This window comes from Pygocentrus nattereri, chromosome 8, assembly GCF_015220715.1.
Source record: "Pygocentrus nattereri isolate fPygNat1 chromosome 8, fPygNat1.pri, whole genome shotgun sequence".
Taxonomy (NCBI): Eukaryota; Metazoa; Chordata; class Actinopteri; order Characiformes; family Serrasalmidae; genus Pygocentrus; species Pygocentrus nattereri.
Genome location: NC_051218.1, coordinates 41,118,554 through 41,141,620, shown reverse-complemented (window position 1 = coordinate 41,141,620; position 23,067 = coordinate 41,118,554). Strand labels below are relative to the sequence as shown.

Below are 23,067 nucleotides of genomic sequence, written 5' to 3'. Positions count from 1 at the left end.
AACAGACAATCTTACGTACTGGTAAGTTGGTCCTAAAAGTCACCATCTAGGACAAGGATCAGCAACGTGGAGCTCCGGAGCTGCATGCAGCTCTTTGACTGCCCTATTGTGGCTCCACAGTAAAAATAAAATAATCCTATAATTAACATTTTTTTAAACAGTAAAAAAAAGCTCTGCTGATTGTTCAGCACAGTTTAACAATAAATGGTCCTAAACGCTGGAGTTAATGGAGCCAACAACTGCTAATTTACGCTTTAACCCTGAAGGTTGGTGCGCAGACTGCTGGTCACCATAGCAACGCACACAACCTAGCTAGTGGCTAATAAAAAGGCAGAGAGAAAGATTTCAGACAAGCATTGATAATTTGGAGACAAATTGACTTACTTGCCTTTGTAATCCCTCCAGCTGGGCCCTGATATGTTTAATCTGCAACAAGAAACTGTCGAAAACTAAAAAAGTCATGAAGCTCAGTCAGTTTCTCCCTCAAATTCTCCTGTTCCGCCTTAAATGGTCACCATTTAAGGTAGAACAGGAAAATTTTAACAAGAAGCTGGTGAATGAGAAGCTGAATGTTGAGAGACATTTTTACTTTTGCAGAAAGGTTTCCTGCTGGAGATGCGAGAAAAGCAGCTGTAGCTGAGCTACAACTTAAAGCAGAGCAAGTCTGCGTTTTCATTCATATTTTAGCCTATAGTAGTGGATTAGCAAATACAGCCAAGGTGGCAAAATGGACCTTCAATGTTGTGGCTCCTGGGGTGGTTTGATTTTTGATGAAACAGAACAAAGTGGCTCTTCTTATCACTTGTGCTGCCGACCCTGACCTAGGATGACATTCTATTGTTGACTATGGTGCTCTAACATGCCATCCTGTCCTCCACCTTTGCATGATTGCAGGCCCTGTGTACATCCTGCCGAGCCTTCGAAAGGTGACACCCTGGAACATCTTCAAACGCACTGCCCAGAAGATCTGAGGTTAGAAAAAGAGACAGGATAAGCATTTAGTTATTTTTACACTATTCTCTCCACATTCTGGTTAAAGTGTAGCACCATGATATGCGATTTTCAATTATTTACTACACAGTTAAGTCTTTATTCAAGTTTGAAGAGGCACCAGTGGCACACACCGCAGCTGAAAGTTACAGGAGTGCTTCCAAGAATAGGCCAACTATTCCATTTTCTGGAGAACTGACAATGTGGGCACTGCTGTTCTACAGAGAGGAATGTGCCTAACCTTCTTGTTTGTATGTCTGAATCGCGCTGACATACAGGGCACAGCTCAAACAGCTCCACTAGGCAGTTTTCATAGACAAAGTATGTCGGTGTCTTGTGGACAGGGCTGGAAGATTCTATTTTCTACAAAAAAAATACTGTTAATACTAAACTAAGCAGGAACCCAATCCAACTGATTATTAAAACGTTAGGTTAAATACAGAGTAACACTGCTGGCGCAGTCAGAACGTCAAATCCTGTGGATCTGGAATATCCATTGATGAGCCTCCTAAAGGGTTCTCTGTTCCTCCACCAGTTCCAAGTGAGCTGTCTTACACGGTCTCTTTATTGGTGTTGTGAAGCCGTGAAGGCAACAGTTGAGGTGCCAACACCAACATTAGTACAGGACACCATGCCTTTAACATAAAAACAGGCATTTTATATCCTCTTTCCATAACAGTCATGCAAATTCAACAACGAGAAGAAATTACAGCTTATAAAAACGTAAAGAATGACAACACAAAGTAACGGTCAACAAACATATACTTATAATGTGAAGTTGGAGAGTTCTGATACAAAGCTGTGTGCCAACTGTGCATCTCTCTGGTGGGCGGCAGACCACATGACTGACCACAGCCAACTGTCTATATGTGCTTGACTCAACACCAAGAGCAGAAATATTTAATGCATGCATTTGAATGTCACAAAAAGCAATAAAGCATTACAGACATAAATGCAGATATAACCCTAATTACTTCTTTCATCTGACAGATTATAATCCTTGTACACCTACACATACAACATGTAGTATAAGTAAATAAGTGTTGGACGAAAGTAATTCCATTAGAATTTTGCTGTTTTCACAGTTTTGCTAGGCGGCACGGTGGCGTGGTGGGTAGCGCTGTCGCCTCACAGCGAGGAGGGCCTGGGTTCGATTCCCTGGCCGGGCGACGGGGTCCTCTCTGTGTGGAGTTTGCATGTTCTCCCCGTGTCTGCGTGGGTTTCCTCCGGTTTCCTCCCACAGTCCAAAGACATGCAGTCAGGCCAATTGGATGTGCTAAATTGCCCCTAGGTGTGAGTGATTGTCTGTGTCTGTCTGTCTGCCCTGCGATGGACTGGCGACCCATCCACGGTGTATCCTGCCTTCCGCCCAAAGACTGCTGGGATAGGCTCCAGCAACCCTGACGGAGAAGCGGCTTAGTGGATGGATGGTTGGACAGTTTTGCTATTGGGCCAGTGTATCTTTACCACAGATATACATACCTAGATGCTGCATGACGTCTGCGCGTCCGCCATGTTGGAGAGGTCAAGATCCGCTTGTGAACAAATTCACTAGTATTGAGAGACGATGAGTCTCAGGATTAAATCGGCCACAACTTCCTTATTGCTCAATCGATTTTCACCAAATTTGGTTTGTTATAATCCTCAGACACAGATTAATCTGGGCTGCACGGATCTGCTCTCAGTAGCTTTTATTACTTTGATAACTGATTGTGCTAACTGGCCATCTGGACCAGCAGGAAAGTATTCAGTCTGCACCTGACGTCTCACACATCAGCAAATCTATCAATGTGTGAATCACTTCTAATCTTAATACACACAAAAATAAAGTAAACCAAAAAAAAAACATTGTAAGAAAGATGAAGCTAAAGTTGGCTGCCTATTCGCCAGCTTCTTCTTCAAGTTTTCCCATTCCACCTTAAATAGTGCAGCATCCACTTTCTGGTGCGTGAAGCTGCACCATTTAAGGTGGAACGAGAAAATTCAAACAAGATGCTGGCGAATGGGAAGCTAACTTCAAGAAGGTGCTGAGGTTAATCTATTCTGAATATTTACATGGCTTAAGGAATGCTTTAACTTACCTACAAAGCATCAACCATCACTGTAAATGAATAACTATTACATGAAGTTAAGACTATTAAATGGAAGAAGCTTAAAATAAAACCAGAGGAAAAACAATCACATCAACAGGCTCTCTGTGCATCACCAACCATACGACCATATCTACAAAAAAAAACATACACAAACCAAATGCGTCATTCAAACATGAGAGTGAACCACTGCATTCTCTCCAATATATAATCCTATCCCACTTTCTTGAGCTAGTGTAATTTTGGACAGTACTTTTTCTTGTACTGCTTCTCTGTAATGGTACTGAATGCAGTCCAACAGCGATGATGACCACCCCAACGTGGAGGTGCTGTCGACCTGCCTGGCTGGACCCAACGTGGCATCTAGGTATGTATATCTATGGTTAGTACAATCAAATGTTGCTCATGGTCCATTTCAAGTTTTCTCTTACTAAAAATCAGAGGTACCTGCACATCCATAACCATGGCCTTGAGCTTTACAATTGAACACAAACTTCGGTGAAGCAAGAAAAGCAGTACTGATGACGTTAAAAACCAACCTGCATCAAAGGGATTTCAAGAGTTGCTGCTTGCTAATCTTTCTGGTCTTGAATCCTGCACCTACAGTTCAACAGGCAGGTAAGATGCGTCCAAAATAAATTACTGATTGCACTGCTGCAGCTATACAACACTCAGATTTGCTTTGAGGTCCGCTCTGCTCATTCACGCAGCGACAAACACACACATACACTATATGAACAAAAGTCCTGGGACACCTACACATTAGACCTACAGGAGCTTTTATGACATCCCATTCAAAATCCTTATCCGTTAATATGGAGTGTGTCCCCTTGCAGCTATAACAGCTTCCACTCTTGTGGGAAGCTTTCTACAAGATTTTGGAGGGTGTCTGTGGGAATTTTTGCCCATTCAACCTGAGGTCAGACACTGATGTTAAATGAGAATGTTGTACCGCAGTGGCTGCAGCATTTAATACACTCTGCAATCACACAGTCACACAGAGAGTGGTTTAGGCCTTTTACTTCATATAAATTAAATTTGCATAATCCATTACCCCCCCCCCATAAACAATGTACACAGCAAAACTAATATCCTATACTTGGATTGGTTCTCACACGCAACACATGAGTATCTCTTGTTATACTTATCATGCAAATTCTTATGCCATCAATAACATTCTCTATCCTTCAGTCTCAATAATCTCAATAAAGTCAACTTTTACGTAGTTCTGCAATGATAGAGGCGTCCGTTATCACAGCTTGCACCGACATATCTGGTAGGACAGTTTAGAGATGGACATAAACAAGTCTTTATCTCATGTCACAATAACCTTCTCATGGAAAACTCACACTCCAAGTATTACGGTGTCCACAAACAGCACAGAAACAAACATCAGGTCTCAAAAAGACAAAAAAAAAACAAAAGCAACAAAGAAATGTACAGTATGTATAGATGTGGAAATATATTCTGAAGACATATATTTAAAAATATACATTCGATCACAGGGAATAATCTATATCCCTTCACATTAACATACAAGCCGAACAAGCATTGACTGCTTGAGTGAATCCGCAGTTAGGGTGCCATTTGTGTCCCACTGATGTTACAGTTACAAATTTGATATAACGTGAAAGTAAAAGAGATTTTAAACACAGCTATAGTGTCCTTAACACCAACCTATGCACATGTTTCAGTTAAATAACATAAAACATTAATAAAACCACTCAGAAAAACAATGTATTAGCCTAAATATGGTCATTAAAATGCTTACTGTTATTATTGTGTGAATCCATTGAAACAGAGCTGATATTTTCAAAATACTGGCAAAAAAATGATTATTTTGTCCTATAGTGTCATGCATACACCCCTCTGCCATGAACAGATTTGAAAAAAGTATGTTTTAAGCCAAAATCTTCAATCTGCTCTCGTATACCAAATATTGGCAACCATTTCATGTAATAACTTTCTGTGATGTGGCCTTTAGAGGTATCACACTCTTCAGTCATCTGGTTCCTATCACCGTCATTGTGAACAATTCCAAAGGAGTAATTCACACCATACTACTCTCAATAACTGTTTACATCTTGATAATTTAATTAAAGAATATCTCTGAAAAATTGATGTATTTCCCCATTAAACTCTTCACACGTCTGGTTCCTATTACCACCGCTGTGAACAATTCCAACTCAGTAAGTTTCTCTAGAATGGATCATGTAACATCAAGCCCCTCTGAATAACTTTATTTATACACTATATTGGCAAAAGTATTCAGTCACCCATCCAAATCATTGAATACAGGTGTTCCAATCACTTCCATGACCACAGGTGTATAAAAACAAGTATCTAGGCCTTCAGACTGCTTCTACAAACATTAGTGAAAGAATGGGTCACTCTCAGGCGCTCAGTGAATTCCAGTGTGGTACCGTGTTCGGAAGTCCAGTCATGAAATTTCCTCACTACTAAATATTCCACAGTCAACTGTCAGTGGGATTATAACAAAGTGGAAGCGATTGGGAACGACAGCAACTCAGCCACGAAGTGGTCGGCCACGTAAAATGACAGAGCGGGGTCAGCAGATGCTGAGGGCCATAGTGCACAGAGGTCACCAACTTTCTGCAGAGTCAATCACTACAGACCTCCAAACTTCATGTGGCCTTCAGATCAGCTCAAGAACAGTGTAGAGAGCTTCATGGAATGGGTTTCCATGGCTGGGCAGCTGCATCCAAGCCTTACATCACTAAGCGCAATGCAAAGTGTTGAATGCAGTGGTGTTAGTCACCGCCACTGGACTCCAGAGCTGTGGTGACCTGATGAATCAGGCTTCTCCGTCAGGCAATCCGATGGACGAGTCTGTGTTTGGCGGTTGCCAGGAGAACAGTACTTGTCTGACTGCATTGAGCCAAGTGTAAAATTTGGTGGAGGGGGGATTATGGTGTGGGGTTGTTTTTCTGGAGCTGGGCTCAGCCCCTTAGTTCCAGTGAAAGGAAATCTTATTGCTTCAGGACCAAGAGATTTTGGACAATTTCATGCTCCCAACTTTGTGGGAACAGTTTGGGGACAGCCCCTTCCTGTTCCAACATGACTGCGCACCAGTGCGAGCCAGGCCTTCTCGTCCCACATCAGTGTCTGCCCTCACAAATGCGCTTCTGGAAGAATGGTCAAAAATTCCCACACACTTCTACACCTTGTGGAAAGCCTTCCCAGAAGAGTTGAAGCTGTTGTAGCTGCAAAGGGTAGGCCGACATCATATTAAACCTTATGGATCTGTCTATCTATCTATCTATCTATCTATCTATCTATCTATCTATCTATCTATCTATCTATCTATCTATCTATCTATTTATCTATCTATCTATCTATCTATCTATCTATACTACAAGGCTGTGAGTACTCTATTTATTGGGCTCAGCAATTTCAGCCACACTCACTATTAAGAGAGCCTAATGTGAGTAACCTCATATTTAGCTACATGATAACAACACATGCTGAATTAGTGAATTTGAATAGAAAAGGTCCATCATGGTTAGAATAACAAAAATATATGAAATATTTCCAAACCTACTTTTTAACATTTGAATAATGTTGTAATACACAAAAAAAATGTCTCTGTCAGTTAAGCACAGATTAACTTAAACGAGTGTAAAGTGTGGAAGACCCCAGAGATGCTCTGGTGTTTCTCTTTTCTTCTATGGGCAGATGAACAGAGCTTGATCTGCTGAAATGAAGCTATGAAAGAAAGTTTAGAAATGTTGTTTACTTCAAGACAATGACAACTGTGGGACTAAGAAAGATTAAGGATTAGATAGATAGATAGATAGATAGATAGATAGATAGATAGATAGATAGATAGATAGATAGATAGATAGATAGATAGATAGATAGATAGATAGATAGATGCTTAACTGGGTTGTTGTTAAGGTGTTTCTAGGTGGTTGCTATGGTATCCTAGGTGGTTTAGGGTCTTGCTAGGTGGTTGCTATGGTGTTGCTAGGCAGTTGCTATAGTATCCCAGGCATTGCACGTTTGTTGAGCTGTATCCGTAGTGTTTACTGACTGTGGTGTGTGGTGTATGATCATGATATAAGAGCAGTGTCCAAAAACCTTTGCCTACAGAGAGTTTACTGAGGGTGGATTGATCCTGGAAGCAGCAGCAGAAGAAACCAAGGGATAACAATACAGTGCTTTGCTTTACAAGCACTGTGGTGAATTATGTCAAACTTTCTCATTATTATAACTTAGTAAATAGCTATATAATTTTTTCCAGTAGTGAAAAAAGACATGCTGTTTTTTTTTTGTTACTTAAAGAATATAATACAATATGTATAATAATATAATAGAATAATATAACAGAAAATGGATGGATGGATGGATGGATGGATGGATGGAAGTATACAACCAATGTCAGGCCAATACATCATCATATAAGAATGTGTGAACAGTACAGGAGGACACACACACACACACACACACACACACACACACACACACAGTTAATCAGGTTTCTCTCCATAAAGCTGGTCATAGAAATGAAAGAATCTGTTACTTTTCTTAGTTTCTACAAGACGTCTGAACTGGAGCAGTGATTTAAGCTCCACTAAAAGGAGGGACAGGGCTGGCTGAGAAGAAAACCTCTCTTTATGAATACAGAATTTAGCGTGTAGGATGAAAAAATGAACAACACACTCAAGAGGCTTGTTAGTAAAGTTATTGTAATAACGAATATTATCTTTGAGATTCAAGGCATAAGTCATTTTGACTCTCCCACTGAAAGAACAGGCAGGCCCTGTGCTGTGGGTTTGATCAGAGCAGCGCGGTGACGTAGTGCGCAGCTACGTGTCACGTGACCGCGGAGGTGCAGGAGGGGAGGGAGGCTGTGCGTCCGTGTTTACATCGGAGCGGAGCGGTGACGAGCAGCAGCAGCAGCAGCAGCAGCAGCAGCAGCCTCGGCCCGGGGCTCCATGCGCGGTTCCCTCTGCTCTCCAGCCTAAAGCGACGAAAAGATCAGCCCAAACGGCCCTACCCCGCAGCTTGGTAGCGGAGGAGAAGGAGGCGCGACGACACGGCAGCTGCGGCCACTTCTACTATTACATTGCGGGCGGGCGCCATGGACGAGCTGGCGGTGGAAGTCCGGGGGGCGAGTGGGGCTTTTTACAAGGTGGGTCTCCTCATTTCACTCTCTTTTTCTTCTCCTTCCGTGTTTACGTGCCCGAAAGCCAGCAGCAGCACCTCCCTCCGAGCCTAAGCTCCTTGCACTGTTGCAGCCGTTCAGGCTCGGTAGGCCCGACCTGCCGTGGACGGTCCGTCCGCGTTACGTTTAGCTACAACCCTCACTGCTCGTTTTCTCGAGGTCTGTTCGGTGTCTGTTCGCACGTAGACGCTGTATTAGCCTCACGTTACAGGGCTACACGTTACATTGACTCCTTATTGAGAGCAAACTGCCTCGACGGCTGGCTGTAGGCCACTAGCCGCCTTTGCTCTAAATGCTGCAAGCTGCAGAGGATGTCGGCTAGCTGGCTGTGCTACGTTGAGTCGTTTCGGGACGCTGGTGCGTGGATTAGAGCCGAATCCTCACTTCTGTGAACACTTGGCGTTTTCCATCAACCATTCCGCCCCTTAAAGCCTATTTGCAACGTTACGTGGACGTGTGGGGTGTTGCTCTTGTCCTCACTAGTACCCAGCAGCACTGTCACCTGTTCTTTTCTGTAGAACTTTGTGCCATTAGATCTGCGCTGATCCCATTTGTCTGGCAGGCGACTGCTATTTTTATTTCCCATTACCATTCTGTGCATACAGCTTGGGAGCAAGAGCTCCAGCGTAGGGCTGGACGATATGGGAAAAAGAAAACAGTTAAGGTCACAATACTTCAAGGCATTTACATGAAATGGCCTGGAATGCTTAGTTTTTCCGAGATCTGATGAGCTGGAGCAGGCGAAAAAAGAAAATTCAGCCAAGTGTTTTGAGCACAGTATGGCTTATTGAGTGTTTCACATGCTGCTCTGCACTAAATGCAGTTAAACAGGCGTGACCGCGCTCTCTGTGTGATAAAATACGCAGGTGGCCAGTTTTTTGGAGTGAGGCGATATCCATTTTGTGAGGTAACTTCTCACGATATTGATAAATCATCCTTTATTCCAAAAGCAGAAGTGAGTTATGAGTATGTATAGACGTCTGCAAGATGGCAAAAATGTAAAATCGCAATAAAATAACAATAAAAAAAAAATTCTCAATGCATTTTGTCATGATGTTTAGTTTTGGTTTTTTTTAGGTATCTGATCAGTTGGGACTGAGAAAAGAAGACCCAGTAGTGCTACGTTTAAAAAGAAAACATTATCAAAAACTGAACGCAGTTATTTTTGTTCCGTATTTGGCGTAGTGTTCTGGGCTGAATCCAACTAATTGGATTCATTTTGCTTTCTTTTTAATGAAACATGCAATTGGTCCGTGTCATTCAAGTGCTGGCAATATTCAAAATATGTTCAGAAGAGTAATCGTGTTGTAATGTGTCATGATAATGATGTATGGTGTCATTCCTCAGCTCTAAGTTTATATGCATATTTCTTTGAAATCATCTGCAGTTAAATAACTGACTGTCCCTCTTTGCAGGCTTTTATAAAGGATGTGCATGAAAGTACGGTCACAGTAACTTTTGAGAACAAGTGAGTATCTTCACATTTGATCTGTCACTTCATAGTAGAAATAGTGGGTTGCCATGTGTCCTTCACTGAAGTAGAGAACAGGTTTATGGCGCCGCATTTGCCTGAGTATACAGTACAACCACGCATGAGTTGGGTGGGGGGGGTCCAGGTACTCAATGCTGTAAGAATGTCTTACAAATTTAGTATAAAGCATGTTGTGTATGTTAACCAGACAGAAACCTCTTCTAGAATGTGAATTGATTTTTTTTTTTTGGCCATTATTAGTCATATATATCAATTAAATCAATTTTATACAAGTAAATGCCACAAAAAAACTAGCCATCTGGGACAAAGGCACTGGTATCTTATACTAACTACTATATCTACTAACTATGTTGCTAAAACTGCAATATCATGGTATACAGAGTATATTACTCAGCCCAAGTCTGTAGGCTTTTGTCTATTGTGCTGTGATTTTAGGATTTCTTACCAAACATTGTGACTGTTCTCTGAATTGTAGTTGGCAGCCAGAACGACAGATTCCTTTTCAAGACGTCCGCTTTCCTCCCCCTGTCGGCGTTCAGAAGGAGATCACTGAAAGTGACGAAGTTGAGGTACGTGCGATCAGAATGAATGAAGTCACACCGCAAACGAACGTGCAACCCGCAGCCTGTTTGTTCTGTGTAAACTGACTCAGTTGTGTTGGTTTTCCTGAATGATCTGTAGGTGTACTCCAGGGCCAATGACAAGGAACCATGTGGGTGGTGGCTAGCCAAAGTGCGCATGGTGAAAGGAGAGGTGAGCAACAGTGGGATGATTGAGTTGGATGTGTGGATAAAAAACAACTTTCATTTCTAACCACTCCGCAGTTCTGTTTCCATGGGAGAACTTTTCTAAAGTGAGGTACCTTCAAAATGACTGTCGGTAGTAGGAGGGCACCTCCAAAATTGTTTCGTTCGCCTTCAGGGTGACTACCCGTTTCTCGTGGGATGAGTTTTGACGATATCCAGATCTGATCTTGGTTAATCAGAGATCATTTGGGTATGAATGAAAAAAGGCTGGAAAGCTTTTTATAGTTGTTTTTTAGTGTCATGTACATAATCTCAATAGCCAAATGATCTCTGACTGTCTGGGATCATTTTTCACTCCAGAGAAAGGCTTGGAAACCCATATGAAGTGCATTTTACGGTGTCTTTTCAGCATATATACTAACAAAGACTTGATTTTTGTGCTGTTTATCTCCCTCCAGTTTTATGTTATAGAGTATGCAGCCTGTGATGCCACGCTCAACGAGATCGTCACGTTAGAGAGGCTACGACCTGTGAACCCAAACAAAGAAGCCGTTAAAAACACTTTCCTGAAAATCAGACTGGATGTTCCAGAAGACCTGCGGCAGATGTAGGTGTATCACTTGGGCATAATTTCTGTAGATCTCGTACATCTCGCTATTGGGCGATAACAGTTTTTATTTGTAGTTATTTTATAGAGTAATCAGTGTATTTTGCTTGAGTGAGTGATTGTTGTCTCACTTTCCTAGGTGTGCGAAAGATTCAGCTCACAAAGACTTCAAAAAAGCTATCGGAGCTTTCAACGTCACGTATGACTCTGAGAAAAAACAGCTGGTTATTTTGGTAAGTCCTTGCTTTCAAATCCGAATCTGTGCATTTTTTTTTTTTCTGGCATTTCACTTTAATGAATTTTCTCATTGTGCTCATTTCAGTCGGTCAATGAGGTGACAACCAAACGAGCGAACATGCTGACGGACATGCACTTCAGAAGCCTGCGCACCAAGCTGGCACTCATCCTGCGGAACGAAGAGGCCAGCCGACAGTTGGAGGTATGGGTGTCTGAAAGTTTGACCTCATCCTGATTTATACTGCATGTACCAATTCAGTACTGTAAACTCCATCGCTCTGCTCACTGAAATAGACTCTGCCAGCTAAACGTGTTGCTTGTCAGAGAGAGGAGCTCATAATGTAATGAAAATGGACTTTATTGGTGCTGTAACTTGATACATCTAACACATTTGATTGAATATGATCGTTGGGAGTCCCAGGCAGTCCATGACTCCTGTTCATTATGGGATACAAATCTGCTGTGTGGCACTTCAGAGCGTCTATATTTAACAAGCGCAAAGGGGTATTACTTTCTCATGTGTGCGTATGCACAGCTGTTACATTCCAGGCCTCTGCAGTTAAATGCGCTTCTGCCTAGTTGAGGCTTACGCAGAATATAGTTCCACATTGGTACGTGGGTTACTTCAGAATAAATATTTAAGTTTAAATATGTTGTTTCATTAGAAATATTTAAACCTGATTGGTTATCATTGTCAGTGAAGGGGTTTGAAGGTAGAATGTGTTTCTAATTTTAATTGTGGTATGATTATTGTAGATACACGTGTGTAATATTATATTTTGCATAGAAAAAGTGTAACATCAAACTGTTTTCTTAAAATATGAACAAGGTTATTAGAAACAATGTATTGCCTCCTGATCTCATATTTGCTATTTATAATGTAATTGAAATGCTTCTAAACTGAGCAGTTTTTTCTCACGCAATTTATTTAGACATCACTAAATAAATGTGATTTATGTGTGGAGCTGAGATCTTGCAGGCCAAACTTGTTTTTCATGAAGGTGAAAATGCAACAGAGTTTGCAAACTTTTGCAGGTGTTGAAACTCACTTGTTCAGTCACTGTTGGTGTCCTAAAGCAGCTCAAAGTGGGTTATTGACACCCTGTATGAGAGAGTGCTCAAAATCTTTGCTTATGTTCATGTTATTAGTCACATTCAGTGTGTAACGGCTTTTAATGCCTATTTTGGCTTAGTATCAAGATTTCTCAGATGTTAAGACTTGGATAACTTTAAGACTTGATGGATATTTTTTACTGATCCCAAGGCCTTAACATATGAAAAACCTTGCTGCTGAGCAAAACTAGTTCCCAAAAGCATTTTAGCACAAATTTCAGTTGGAAGAGCATCTAAACATGCTCTCTACCTCCTTAAGTTCAATATAAGATGGTTTGGAATTGTCTGTCATACAGAAAAACTGTTTAAACCTACATTCATAAAATGAGACAAGAATAATACAATTACAGCAAAGCCTGGTTGAAAATTCAGTCTTACAGAACACAGCAAAACTGTCTTGAGTCCAGCTTTTGTCTCTTTTATGCTTATGTTTCACCGTCTGCATAACCAGAACTCATGTCCCCTCCAGAGCTCTCGGCAGTTAGCCTCCAGGTTCCATGAGCAGTTTGTGGTACGTGATGACCTGATGGGGCTGGCCATAGGCACGCATGGAGCAAACATCCAGCAAGCGCGCAAGGTCCCTGGAGTCACCAACATAGACCTGGATGAAGAGACCTGCACCTTTCACATCTATGGCGAGGTATCTGGAAAAACGCCACTCTCAGTATTCATGTTTAGTCTGAAGATATGCTGAGGTTATGTACGTAACCAATGCGGGCTTTGATTCCAGGACCAGGAGGCTGTGCGGAAAGCCAGGAGCTACCTGGAGTTTTCTGAAGATATTATCAAAGTGCCCAGGAATTTAGTAGGTAAGAACAAGAAATGTGAAATGTCAGCTGAATTATGGACATGGACCCCTGATGGGTTCATCCTTGTGAAAATGCTGCTTCAGAAGTGTGGAGATGAACCGTACTGCTGTGCCCCAGGTGCATCATACGCAGTCTGTGGCTGGGGAGTCTATGAGAGCGTAATTGGCCATGCTTTCATAGGTGGGATAGACGGCAGGGGGCGTCGATCCCCTGTAGTTAAGAAACATGCCGTCCAATCAGGGTTTCTGTTTTGTAATGACTTAGTTCAGCAGTTATTGCCTGCGGTGAGCTGTTTAAAGATGCTGGGTGAGTGATCATTCAAAAAGGCTTTGCTTTGCATCAGAGGAAGGCTTGTAAGACCCGTTGACCTCCCACTTGGTAGTGCAGGGGTTGGGAGGACGCATGGAATGGTGGACACTAGCTAACTACCATTGTGAGGAAAGTGCTAATATGATTAGAAGTGTTTTGCAAGCCACCAAGCCACCCACACAGCCATTTATCTGTCCCTCCTTTTCTAGGAAAAGTCATCGGAAAGAGCGGGAAGCTGATTCAGGAGGTTGTGGATAAATCTGGTGTCGTCAGAGTAAGAGTTGAACCAGAAAATGACAAAAAGTCTCCAGTGGAGGAGGTCAGTATCTCCGTATAGCCACTTTTCTTTAATATTGTGTTGTGTTTCAGGAATTTACAAGTTTACATTACACAGAATTAGTGTTTCATTAAACTCCATCCTTGGTGTGTGGCTGCATTTCTCCCTCTGACAACAGGGCATGGTGCCATTTGTGTTTGTTGGAACAAAAGAGAGCATTTCAAACGCTCGCATACTGCTTGACTACCATCTAAACTATCTGAAGGTAAACTTTTTCATCCTTTGTATTTCCCACTAACCTGCTTTCCTGTTAATCACAGTAAGTGATATGGTAGTGTCAGATGAGTAGTGCTTCCTAATTCTTCAAGGGTTTACATTCAAGGTAGTTTACATTGTGTTGTTATGTATTTGGGTTCAATATTAACAATTTTCAAATTGCCTGCGGTGAGTAAAACAGTCAGGACAGCAGCAAAACTTGCTTGATTGGTCAGACAAGCTGACCTTCAGTCATAATAGGGTAATTTTGACTATTGTCCATTGAGGAAACTCTGTCTGTGTATATGCACACATTAACAGTGTTTCAGGTACATAAATGTAAAATTCTAAATAACCCTTGGACTTTATGTTCAGGCTGTATATGTATCTCCCTTCTGTCTGAACAAAACCTCATCTCCATTTTTGTTATTCAGTTTTGACATATTTGAAAATGCTTTTTGTCCTTTACATTGTGTGTAAATTTCATGATGAGTGGATGTACAGAAATGGACCAAAATTACTTGGGCGGGGGGGAGATCTGGTTCCATTGACTTAAATAAAAAAATTTTTCCTTCTCCTGTAAAGTTACCATTTTGGAGATACACACTGTGTGTGTGTGTGTGTGTGTGTGTGTGTGTGTGTGTGTAAAAAGATGACATTTGAGCCTTTTTGCTACAATTACTTGCTCTACAGCCTTTTTTCAGGTACTGTGGCAGGAATAACAGTGAACTGTTTCATGACTGATAGAAGTAACCGTAATCATGGGCAAAGGGTGTTAAATACATGTCTAAAACGAAGACATACTGTAGACTTTTATTTAAATAGCAACTGCCAAAGTGACTGAGACAGCTATTTTTCTCACTTTATTTCAGAAATTTTTAAGCTAGCTTAATGACCACAATGTGCTTCTCTGAATTTGAACAAATCAGGAAACTCGAGCTATGAGTTTCTCATGAGGCTTCTAGTTCAACGCTGACAATAATACTTGTTAAAGTTTTACAAAATCCCATAGTTTCACATGATTCACATGATTTAAAGGCACCTGTTGGCCTTTTATGTTGTCAGAATTTCATTACAAATGGACCAACAGAAATAGAACACAATGATTTATAAAAGGACCTTGACTCATTAACTAAGATATTTTAACTTTTAATGAAAAAAAAAAAAGTTTTCTGTCCTGTAACCTTACCTTCTCTGAGATACGAGGTTTTGTTCCAGCAATGAGTATATATCACCAGTTGTAGTGGCTGTTTGTTATAGTTGATGATTTGTGGTTCAGGAGGTGGACCAGTTGCGGATGGAGAGGCTGCAGATCGACGAACAACTGAGGCAGATTGGCGGAGGGCCCAGAGCTCCCCCAGGCAGGCCAGAGAAGGAAAAGCCCTTCAGTGCTGATAATGGCATGGGTCCTTCACGAGGCGGCAAACCCTTCGGCCGAGGGGGCAGAGGAAGACGAGGCCCTACCTTTGCCTCAGGTATATGTTTTAAGTGTTTGTTTTTTTTATACAGAAATATATTAAATAACACTTGATCAGCCTAGACGTGTTTGCTATCTAAACCTTTTCTAGACTTTTCCACTGAGGCTGTGAAACTAGTAGCTTGATAAACAAAGGTATAGGGTTAGGCTTCACAGTGAAAACAGCTAAAATACAGGCTCCTACTATATTTTTTTCATCCATGATATATATGTATGTGTGTGTGTATGTATGTGTATATATGTGTATATATATATATATATATATATATATATATATATATATATATATATATATATATATATATATATATATATATATATATATATATATATATATATATATATATATATATATATACACACACACACACACACACACACACACACACGTACAGCATGTCATGCAGCGAAACCACATATGCAAGTCTATCAGATTACATAACTTGGTGTGGTTTGAGAGAGTTTGAATATTTCTACTTGTGGGCCATAAACTTCCTTTTTAGAAAGACTTATAAAGTGTTATAAAGCACAGAAAAACAAATAGTGTGAGAATCAGACAGGTCTAGTGTAATTTCCTTTAAATGTTTATTTGTTGATCTCACAACCTGGATTGGCCCGAGTGGTCATTTGTTTCCCCTTTTTGGCTGACATGTCCTTTTGTATTTGCACAAGGCACCAACTCCGAAGCCTCTAATGCATCCGAAACGGAATCTGACCACAGAGACGAGCTGAGTGACTGGTCCCTGGCGCCCACAGACGAAGAATCTATGGGTTACCCTAAACGGATCCCAGATGGGCGCAAGCGGGGTGGAGGGGCCAGGGGACGAGGAGGACGAGGCAGAGGAGGAGGGGGATATAAAAGTCAGTCGCTTCTCTTTTTCCTTTCAGATGTGTTCATTTTTCTCATTGGTCATCTGTAATATTTTCTTTTAAGCTAAAAAATATTGCATGGCTTAAAACTGTAGATTAAGGCTGCACAGTATAATGTTAAATGTTGCAATATTGGCCTTGGCTAAACTGATATGGCAGAAGACTGCAGTGTGCAAATAATCAAATAATTTGTGGAGGTTTTTTTTTGTGTTTTGATGAGCTGTGAGCACTGAACAGTGACAGTATTTCTATGGGTGATGTGATAAATGAAGGCATTTGTGTATTTCATGCAGCAAACAAAATAAAGCAGGACACTCTTTAGCCATTAACCGCTGCAGTATGCAACAATAAAAATCACACTGCTGCCATATTGTCTGTTGTGCAGCCCTATTTTTAGATACTTTCTAGAAACAATCAGTCCTGTTCCAAGTGCTTTATGTTCTGCATAGATCTTCTTGGTGGTGACGTGTGTGTGTGTGTGTGTGTGTGTGTGTGTGTGTGTGTGTGTGTGTGTGTGGTTATATTTTGTTTTTTATCAGCTGAGGAAATGCACTGGAGTGAGTCCCGCTCCCGTAACTCCAGAGACTCCAAGCCAAGGCCACAGGAGGATTCCCTGCAGGTAAATGATCACCTAGTCCTCTGCACTGTTAGTAAGGGTTCTGCTGTGAAGTGTGAAATATTTCATTATTTTAACGCATTTAAATTTTACTGAAGGGATTAAATCCACAGTTCTTTGGCTAAAACTATGCTGAAACATAGCCAGCGATAGGTGTGATATTATTGCTGCAAGTAGCCTGTAATCAATTTAGGCAGCGTTCAGACTGCGTGAATCCAGACATTTTGTTCTAGTTAGCATGTCTTAGAATTACACTTTTTATACTTTCTGTGGAGACTTGCTGTGTGTATAGATTTTACTGTTTGGATCAGTAAGTGACTCTAGGCACTTAAACCCCCACTGCCCCAGGTGGCGCTGTTCTGCTGGCAACGCTGTGCTGCTCCCATACAGGGCATACGCTGACTTGATCCATTTCTGTACAGTGGTGAATAAATGTTACATCAGCAGTTTTTCTTTCAGGTTACTTAAATTTAGCACAAATTGGGTTCAGTGTAATATACTGTATTCTTTTGGAACCGAACCAAAGTCTGTGTGTGTGTGTGTGTGTGTGTGTGTGTGTGTGTGTGTGTGTTATGTATTTTTATATATATGTGTGTGTGTGTGTGTGTCTGTCTCTCTCTCTGTCAGTGTATACCAGGGTTTACAACCCAAAGGTTAAGAAGAAACATTTTTTCCTTTTAAACAAATCAAACACCTTTGGGAGCCACATTTCTTGTCCATTTTGACTGTTAGTATGTCTCAGTATTTGTTAATGTGCTAGTATAGGCTAAAAAATATGAATCAAAATTCCGACTTACTTTGCTCTGCTTTAAGCTTTAGCTAAGCTGTAGCCACGTTTCTCACGTCTCCAGCAGGAAACTTTTCTGCAAAAGTACAAAAAGTTTCTTGTGAAATGTCTCAACCTTCTGTTTTTAGGAATAATGTTGTTGTTTTTTTTTTTTCTCCCCCAACCCCCCCCCCCCCTTTTTTTTTTTTTGCAAAGTCAGCTTCTCCTTCGCCAGCTTGTTTGAATTTTCGAGTTCCACCTTAAATGGTGCCTGAGGCACCAGAATATAACTGCTGCTATATTTAAGGTGGAACGTGACCGTTCAAACAAGAAGCTGGCGTACAAGAAACTTCAGCTTTGTGACTTTTTAGTGTTTGACAGCTTCTTGTTGCAGATTAAACACATCAGGAAACCAGTTGGAGTTGATTTATAAATGCAATTAAGTCCATTTGTCTCCAAATTATGGCTGTTAATCTTAAATCTTTCTCTTTGCCTTTTCATTAGCTACTAGCTTGTGAGGTTGTTGTCTGAGTCACTATATAAGTCTGCGCCAGTCTTCAGGGCATTTACCTCAGCATATATGACAGTTTATAGTTATTCATTTTACTGTAAAGGAGCATTATTTTATTTTTACCTTTAAAATCTAATTCCGTTGTGGAGCCGTGACAGGGCGGTAAAAGAGCCACAGGCGACTCCAGAGCCACGTTTCCAACTCCTGTTAGTTAGACAGCAAAGTGACAAATTTCCCTTGTAGGTTCAATAAAGTACATAATAACAAAACCAAGTGCATTTCATATAAATCCGATAAATTTAAGATATTTTAGATCTGGTCAAAATGACAAACGGAGCAATAGGGTATTCTAAAATGACAGAGAAGGATATATTGGTTCAAGAACAAGAAAAGATCATACATCCTGGCTGATAACTTGAAAATACAGTATATTATTTATCAAAGTTAAAATGTATGTATAGAATAAAATAAGTATTTTTACACCAATATCTGTTCACCAGCATACAGAACAGAAATCACCCAGCGCTAATCTAACAGGCCGTCTCCTACATCTGTTATCATGCACAACTGATTAATCTGTTTCATATGGCCTGCTGTTCTCTCCCTTTGGCAGATTCGCGTCGACAGCAATAACGAAAGGAGCGTCCACGCCAGCCGAGGGCCTCAGGGACCCACAGGAGACGCCGGCGCCCCCCGACAGCGGCCCGTCAAAGAGCGAGGCATAAAAAAAGAGAAGCAGGAAGGGTCAGACAGCCAAGTGGTGGTGAACGGGGTGTCGTAAATAGAGGCAGCCCACTCCCCAATTCAGTCTCCACTACACTCCACCAATCCAGAAGCTTCTTCATTAGAGACACATTAGGCCAAAGACAACCAGGTCAGTAGGGCTGTCGCAAGACATGACATCAAGCACATTTTGTAATTGCTAAATGGGGGTAGTAGGCAAAGGTCTCTGGTGAATGACGTCTTGCATTTTGTAGTCTACATTGCTTAGAGAAGCCGGTCTCTAAATCACAACAGAAGCTACAGGTTTTGTAATTGACTCTCTAGGTAACTACCTATGAAACTAACTGAAGCTGTGGATGAAACATATTACAAAAAAAAAAAAAGTGTGTAATTTTTTTTTCTTTGGTTCATAACCTAAAGGGCAGAAGAGCCATTAGAGGATGAATTCAGATGTTTGGCGTTAGTTTCAGTGCCACCTCTCATGGCATATAGTTTTTGTTTGTTTGGTTGGGTTGCCCCCCCCCCCCTTTGGTGTCCTAGAGCCCTTTCTGATGTGAGGTCCCAGCCGCATCACGCGCAAAAAAAGAGAAAATAAAGAAAATTAAAAAAAAAAAACATAAAGGAAAACAAAGTAGACCTACAAACGCTCCTATATGATCTGTGCCTTTAACTAGTGTGGATAGTTTCAGAATTTGGATGTTTAAATCAGGGAAGAAGACATGAACAACACTTACCCAACCAACGTTTGTGTTGCAATTTCAGCCAGCCACTGGGGGGAAAAAAAACAAAAACAATGAGAAAGAAAGAAAGATCTTTTGTGGTGCATGTACAGTATTTCATACCCATCATTTTTGTACATCTAAAAACGCAGGACTTCATCAGAGCCTCAGTCAGTTTGTCTTACCATGGCTGAGTTTTGAATTTTAAGTAGGGAAAAGAGGTTCTCCTGACCACGTCATCGGAGACTGCATGGACGTGATCTATTGTAGTCGCCCATTAACGACGTGATGTATGGACATATTTTCAACCACTTAAGTTGTGGCTTATTTTTTTTTCCTAATTTAATTAGACATTTTAGGGTTTTTTGTGAAGTAACCATTTTTTCCCCCTTTGTTTTTCCCCCCAAAAACTATTAACATTTCTTTAGCTGACTGTTTCTATAGAGTTCCCAGTATGTACCATCCAAACATTACCAATGCTTAATTCCCGCCCCTTCCCTTTCTCTGTCAGACAGGGTGTACATGACCTTTTTAACCCCATACTGGCTCCAGTGTACTGCCATTTGTCCTGCTGTATTTCTTTTTCAGTGTCATGTTCGGGTGTGAAGCACCAATATGGAAATCTCTCTGTAACCGTGTCACTGTCCTTAACAACGGATCATGCTAGAATTCAAGCGTTTAGCAGCGGGTTGCATACTGTATATTATATAATTCGTTAAGAGATTGTCGCTGTTCTTTTGGATTGAAACTTTACATGTGCACTTATCATGTTTGTGTTAACTCTGCAAGTACTTAATCTATTAAACTCTAATAAACTAGAATGTGATAAGACTTCTCAGCAGGTGAATCACATGTATGCTGTCAACATAATGAACTGAAGTTTAGGTATCTTTGCTAATTTTGAGTCTACTGTACTTTTTTGCAGCTCAGCTCGCTTAGGGAGGGGGATAGAATGGAGACGTGCCGTTTAAGTTCGCTAATGAAACCGTTTGTCTTATCTGAGCAGTGCTTGTGCATTACCTTTTAGTTTACATTTGAGAAAGACGTGATGCTGTTCTGAACCCACAGGCGCTTTTTCTTTTTCATTTTGGAAACCTACTATGACCGTAATCCCCCCGGTAGTTCTTTCTGCGTTCTTTTCTTTTACTGTACAGCTAGTAACCGTTCATTTACAGCTGGTTAGATCCGTTTTTGTTTGTTTTTCTTCCCTTCCGTTGCTGTACGCTTGCTAAATTCTCTTTGGCGAAAAGGAAAAAGTAATCAGCCCTACTTGTTGCAGCTTAAACCATAGTCTCAGTGATTTGCCTGGATCAATATCCTATGGAAATGAAAGGAGTACACCAGGGTTTTTCACCTAAATCTCTGTCTGCTGCATCAGTAGCATATGCTGTATTAGCACAGACAATAATTGTGGCGCAATTCCCGGTATTTAGTAAGAGGACGGATCATTTGTTTACTCGAAATGCGCTTAATAAAAACAATAATAATAATAGAAAACAATGGACAGGTGCTGATGCAAGTGCCCTATTGGCTTTCTTCTATTAGTGCCAGGAAACGTGTCAAAATTGCCACTGTCTGTAGTGCTACCAATGTAGAAGGCTGAAAAATGCTAGGGTACTCCATTAATATTGAAGAGAACTGAAAACTAGACTTGTGTTGCTCTGGGAAAGGAGGTGAAAACCTGTCCATCTTTATGACTGAACACCAGATTTGCAAGACAAATAAAAACCTCTAAAAACGTACAAATAGAGACAGAACCAAGCTGTCAAAGTTTGTTCCGGGCAGCAAATTTACTAAGACAAAACAAAAAAGAAGGAGTGAGGTGGAAAGTTGTATGGTTCTCTTTCTGCTGAGCTGGCCAGGCGTATAAGCCGGTCACCTCATGCAACTCCTAAACTAAGACTAACACGACCGTTAAATGGTTTACTCTCAGTGTTTTCTCAGCCAGCTAACCTGAGCAAGGCTGAAGGCTGACGAGATTCGCGACAGTCTGTTATCGGAAAAGGAAAACCACTTTCCACGTCTCGCAAGCGTTGCCAAACAGACTGTGTTTTTTTTCTAGCTATTTATTTTTCGGAGCGTGTACGAATTTATAGGACGATGAAATTGTGAAAACCATCATCTTGCGCACATCGTAAGCTGTCGTGGTCGAAAAAAAAAGACAAAATTCAACAGAAGAAAGAAAAAAACTTGGAAAAACTGTAGATATTGAACCAAGGTAGACTAACCTTGTATGTTACTGCACTTTGGGTAATAATTTCTTTGTACATAATAGCGGAACAGACTGGGTTTTATGTTGACATTGTTTGGTTATAGTGCAATATATTTTGTATGCAAGCAGTTTCAATAAATAAAGGTTGATCTTCCTCTGCAAGCTCAAGCGTGCATTCTTTCCTTTTCTTTTTTTTTTTAACTTGTGTAATTGAACTTGGCTGCTTTTACATGCCATATGTCCTGTGGATGAAACAGTCATGAAATAATACAGCCTGGCTTGCTGTGCTATGCTTTTATTCCTCCACATGATGGTGCTTTTGCACAACAGACTGCAATAAAAGCAGCTGGCACTGCTCTTCTCTTTGTTTTATGTTGCCATGCCGTCCAAGTGACTTATAAACGTGGTTGTATATAATCCAATTGCAATTATCAATATGAATATAGTATATTTTATTTACTCATATGGTCTTAAATCTCATCCACAGCTACAGAAAATATTTAACAATTGCTATTAAATCTGTATTTTTGGTTGGGTCAGTGGTGTCCATATAGTACAAATTATATCCCCGTATTTGAATTGAGCGCTGTTGAGGAGAGTAGCTGTAACAGTGCCTTGATCTTTGCAGTAATGGTTTCTTTACAGCCATTAAGCAGCATTTCCGTTTTAATAGATGGGAGAAAATATGCAGAAACTGCATGTCGGACCTTTAAGAAAGCTGCCTGCTACCTGTTCTTTTTTCACAGTAATATGTTGGGGGGGGAATAAATCCACCCCCCGTGCTATCTCATGCAGTACTGGTGAGAGAGTTTTGTGCGCAAGTCTAATCTCCAGCAGCACAGCAGGGCGGCGTTTTCTCCTCAGGTGTTCGACTCTGCTTTCTGACTTTTCCACGGCTCAGTGAAAACGTCTTAAAGCAGTGTTTTGGCCGAAAATCTAATTTACACTATTTTCCTCTCTCCCAAAATGTAGTCAGTCAGCCAAGACGTGGTGTCTGAAGTTTGCTTCTTTAGTGTAGCGCTGGAGCTACAAGGCAAATGCAAATAACGGAAGCTTATAC

The 23,067-nt window shown here is 40.9% G+C and overlaps 1 protein-coding gene across 1 annotated transcript; it reads left to right on the top strand.

The window, feature by feature from the left end:
- The first annotated feature begins 7,887 nt into the window (after positions 1–7,887).
- Positions 7,888–22,169, top strand: fmr1 (FMRP translational regulator 1). The gene is made up of 15 exons (XM_017692145.2): positions 7,888–8,235; positions 9,684–9,736; positions 10,236–10,329; positions 10,442–10,513; positions 10,965–11,113; positions 11,253–11,346; positions 11,436–11,552; positions 12,933–13,103; positions 13,194–13,272; positions 13,791–13,900; positions 14,037–14,123; positions 15,393–15,588; positions 16,263–16,451; positions 17,000–17,079; positions 18,967–22,169. Exons 1-15 carry the CDS (start codon positions 8,185–8,187, stop codon positions 19,132–19,134), a joined length of 1,710 nt encoding a protein of 569 aa, XP_017547634.1. The 5' UTR covers positions 7,888–8,184; the 3' UTR covers positions 19,135–22,169.
- Positions 22,170–23,067: the final 898 nt, after the last annotated feature.

What these genes read in the sequence shown, in the direction of transcription:
- fmr1 (XM_017692145.2), top strand. Translation starts at nt 8,185, where the DNA reads ATGGACGAGCTGGCGGTGGAAGTCCGGGGGGCGAGTGGGGCTTTTTAC. An exon ending in ACAGTAACTTTTGAGAACAA is followed by an intron (nt 9,737 to 10,235) that starts GTGAGTATCTTC and finishes TCTGAATTGTAG; the next exon opens with TTGGCAGCCAGAACGACAGA. An exon ending in CACAGGAGGATTCCCTGCAG is followed by an intron (nt 17,080 to 18,966) that starts GTAAATGATCAC and finishes TCCCTTTGGCAG; the next exon opens with ATTCGCGTCGACAGCAATAA.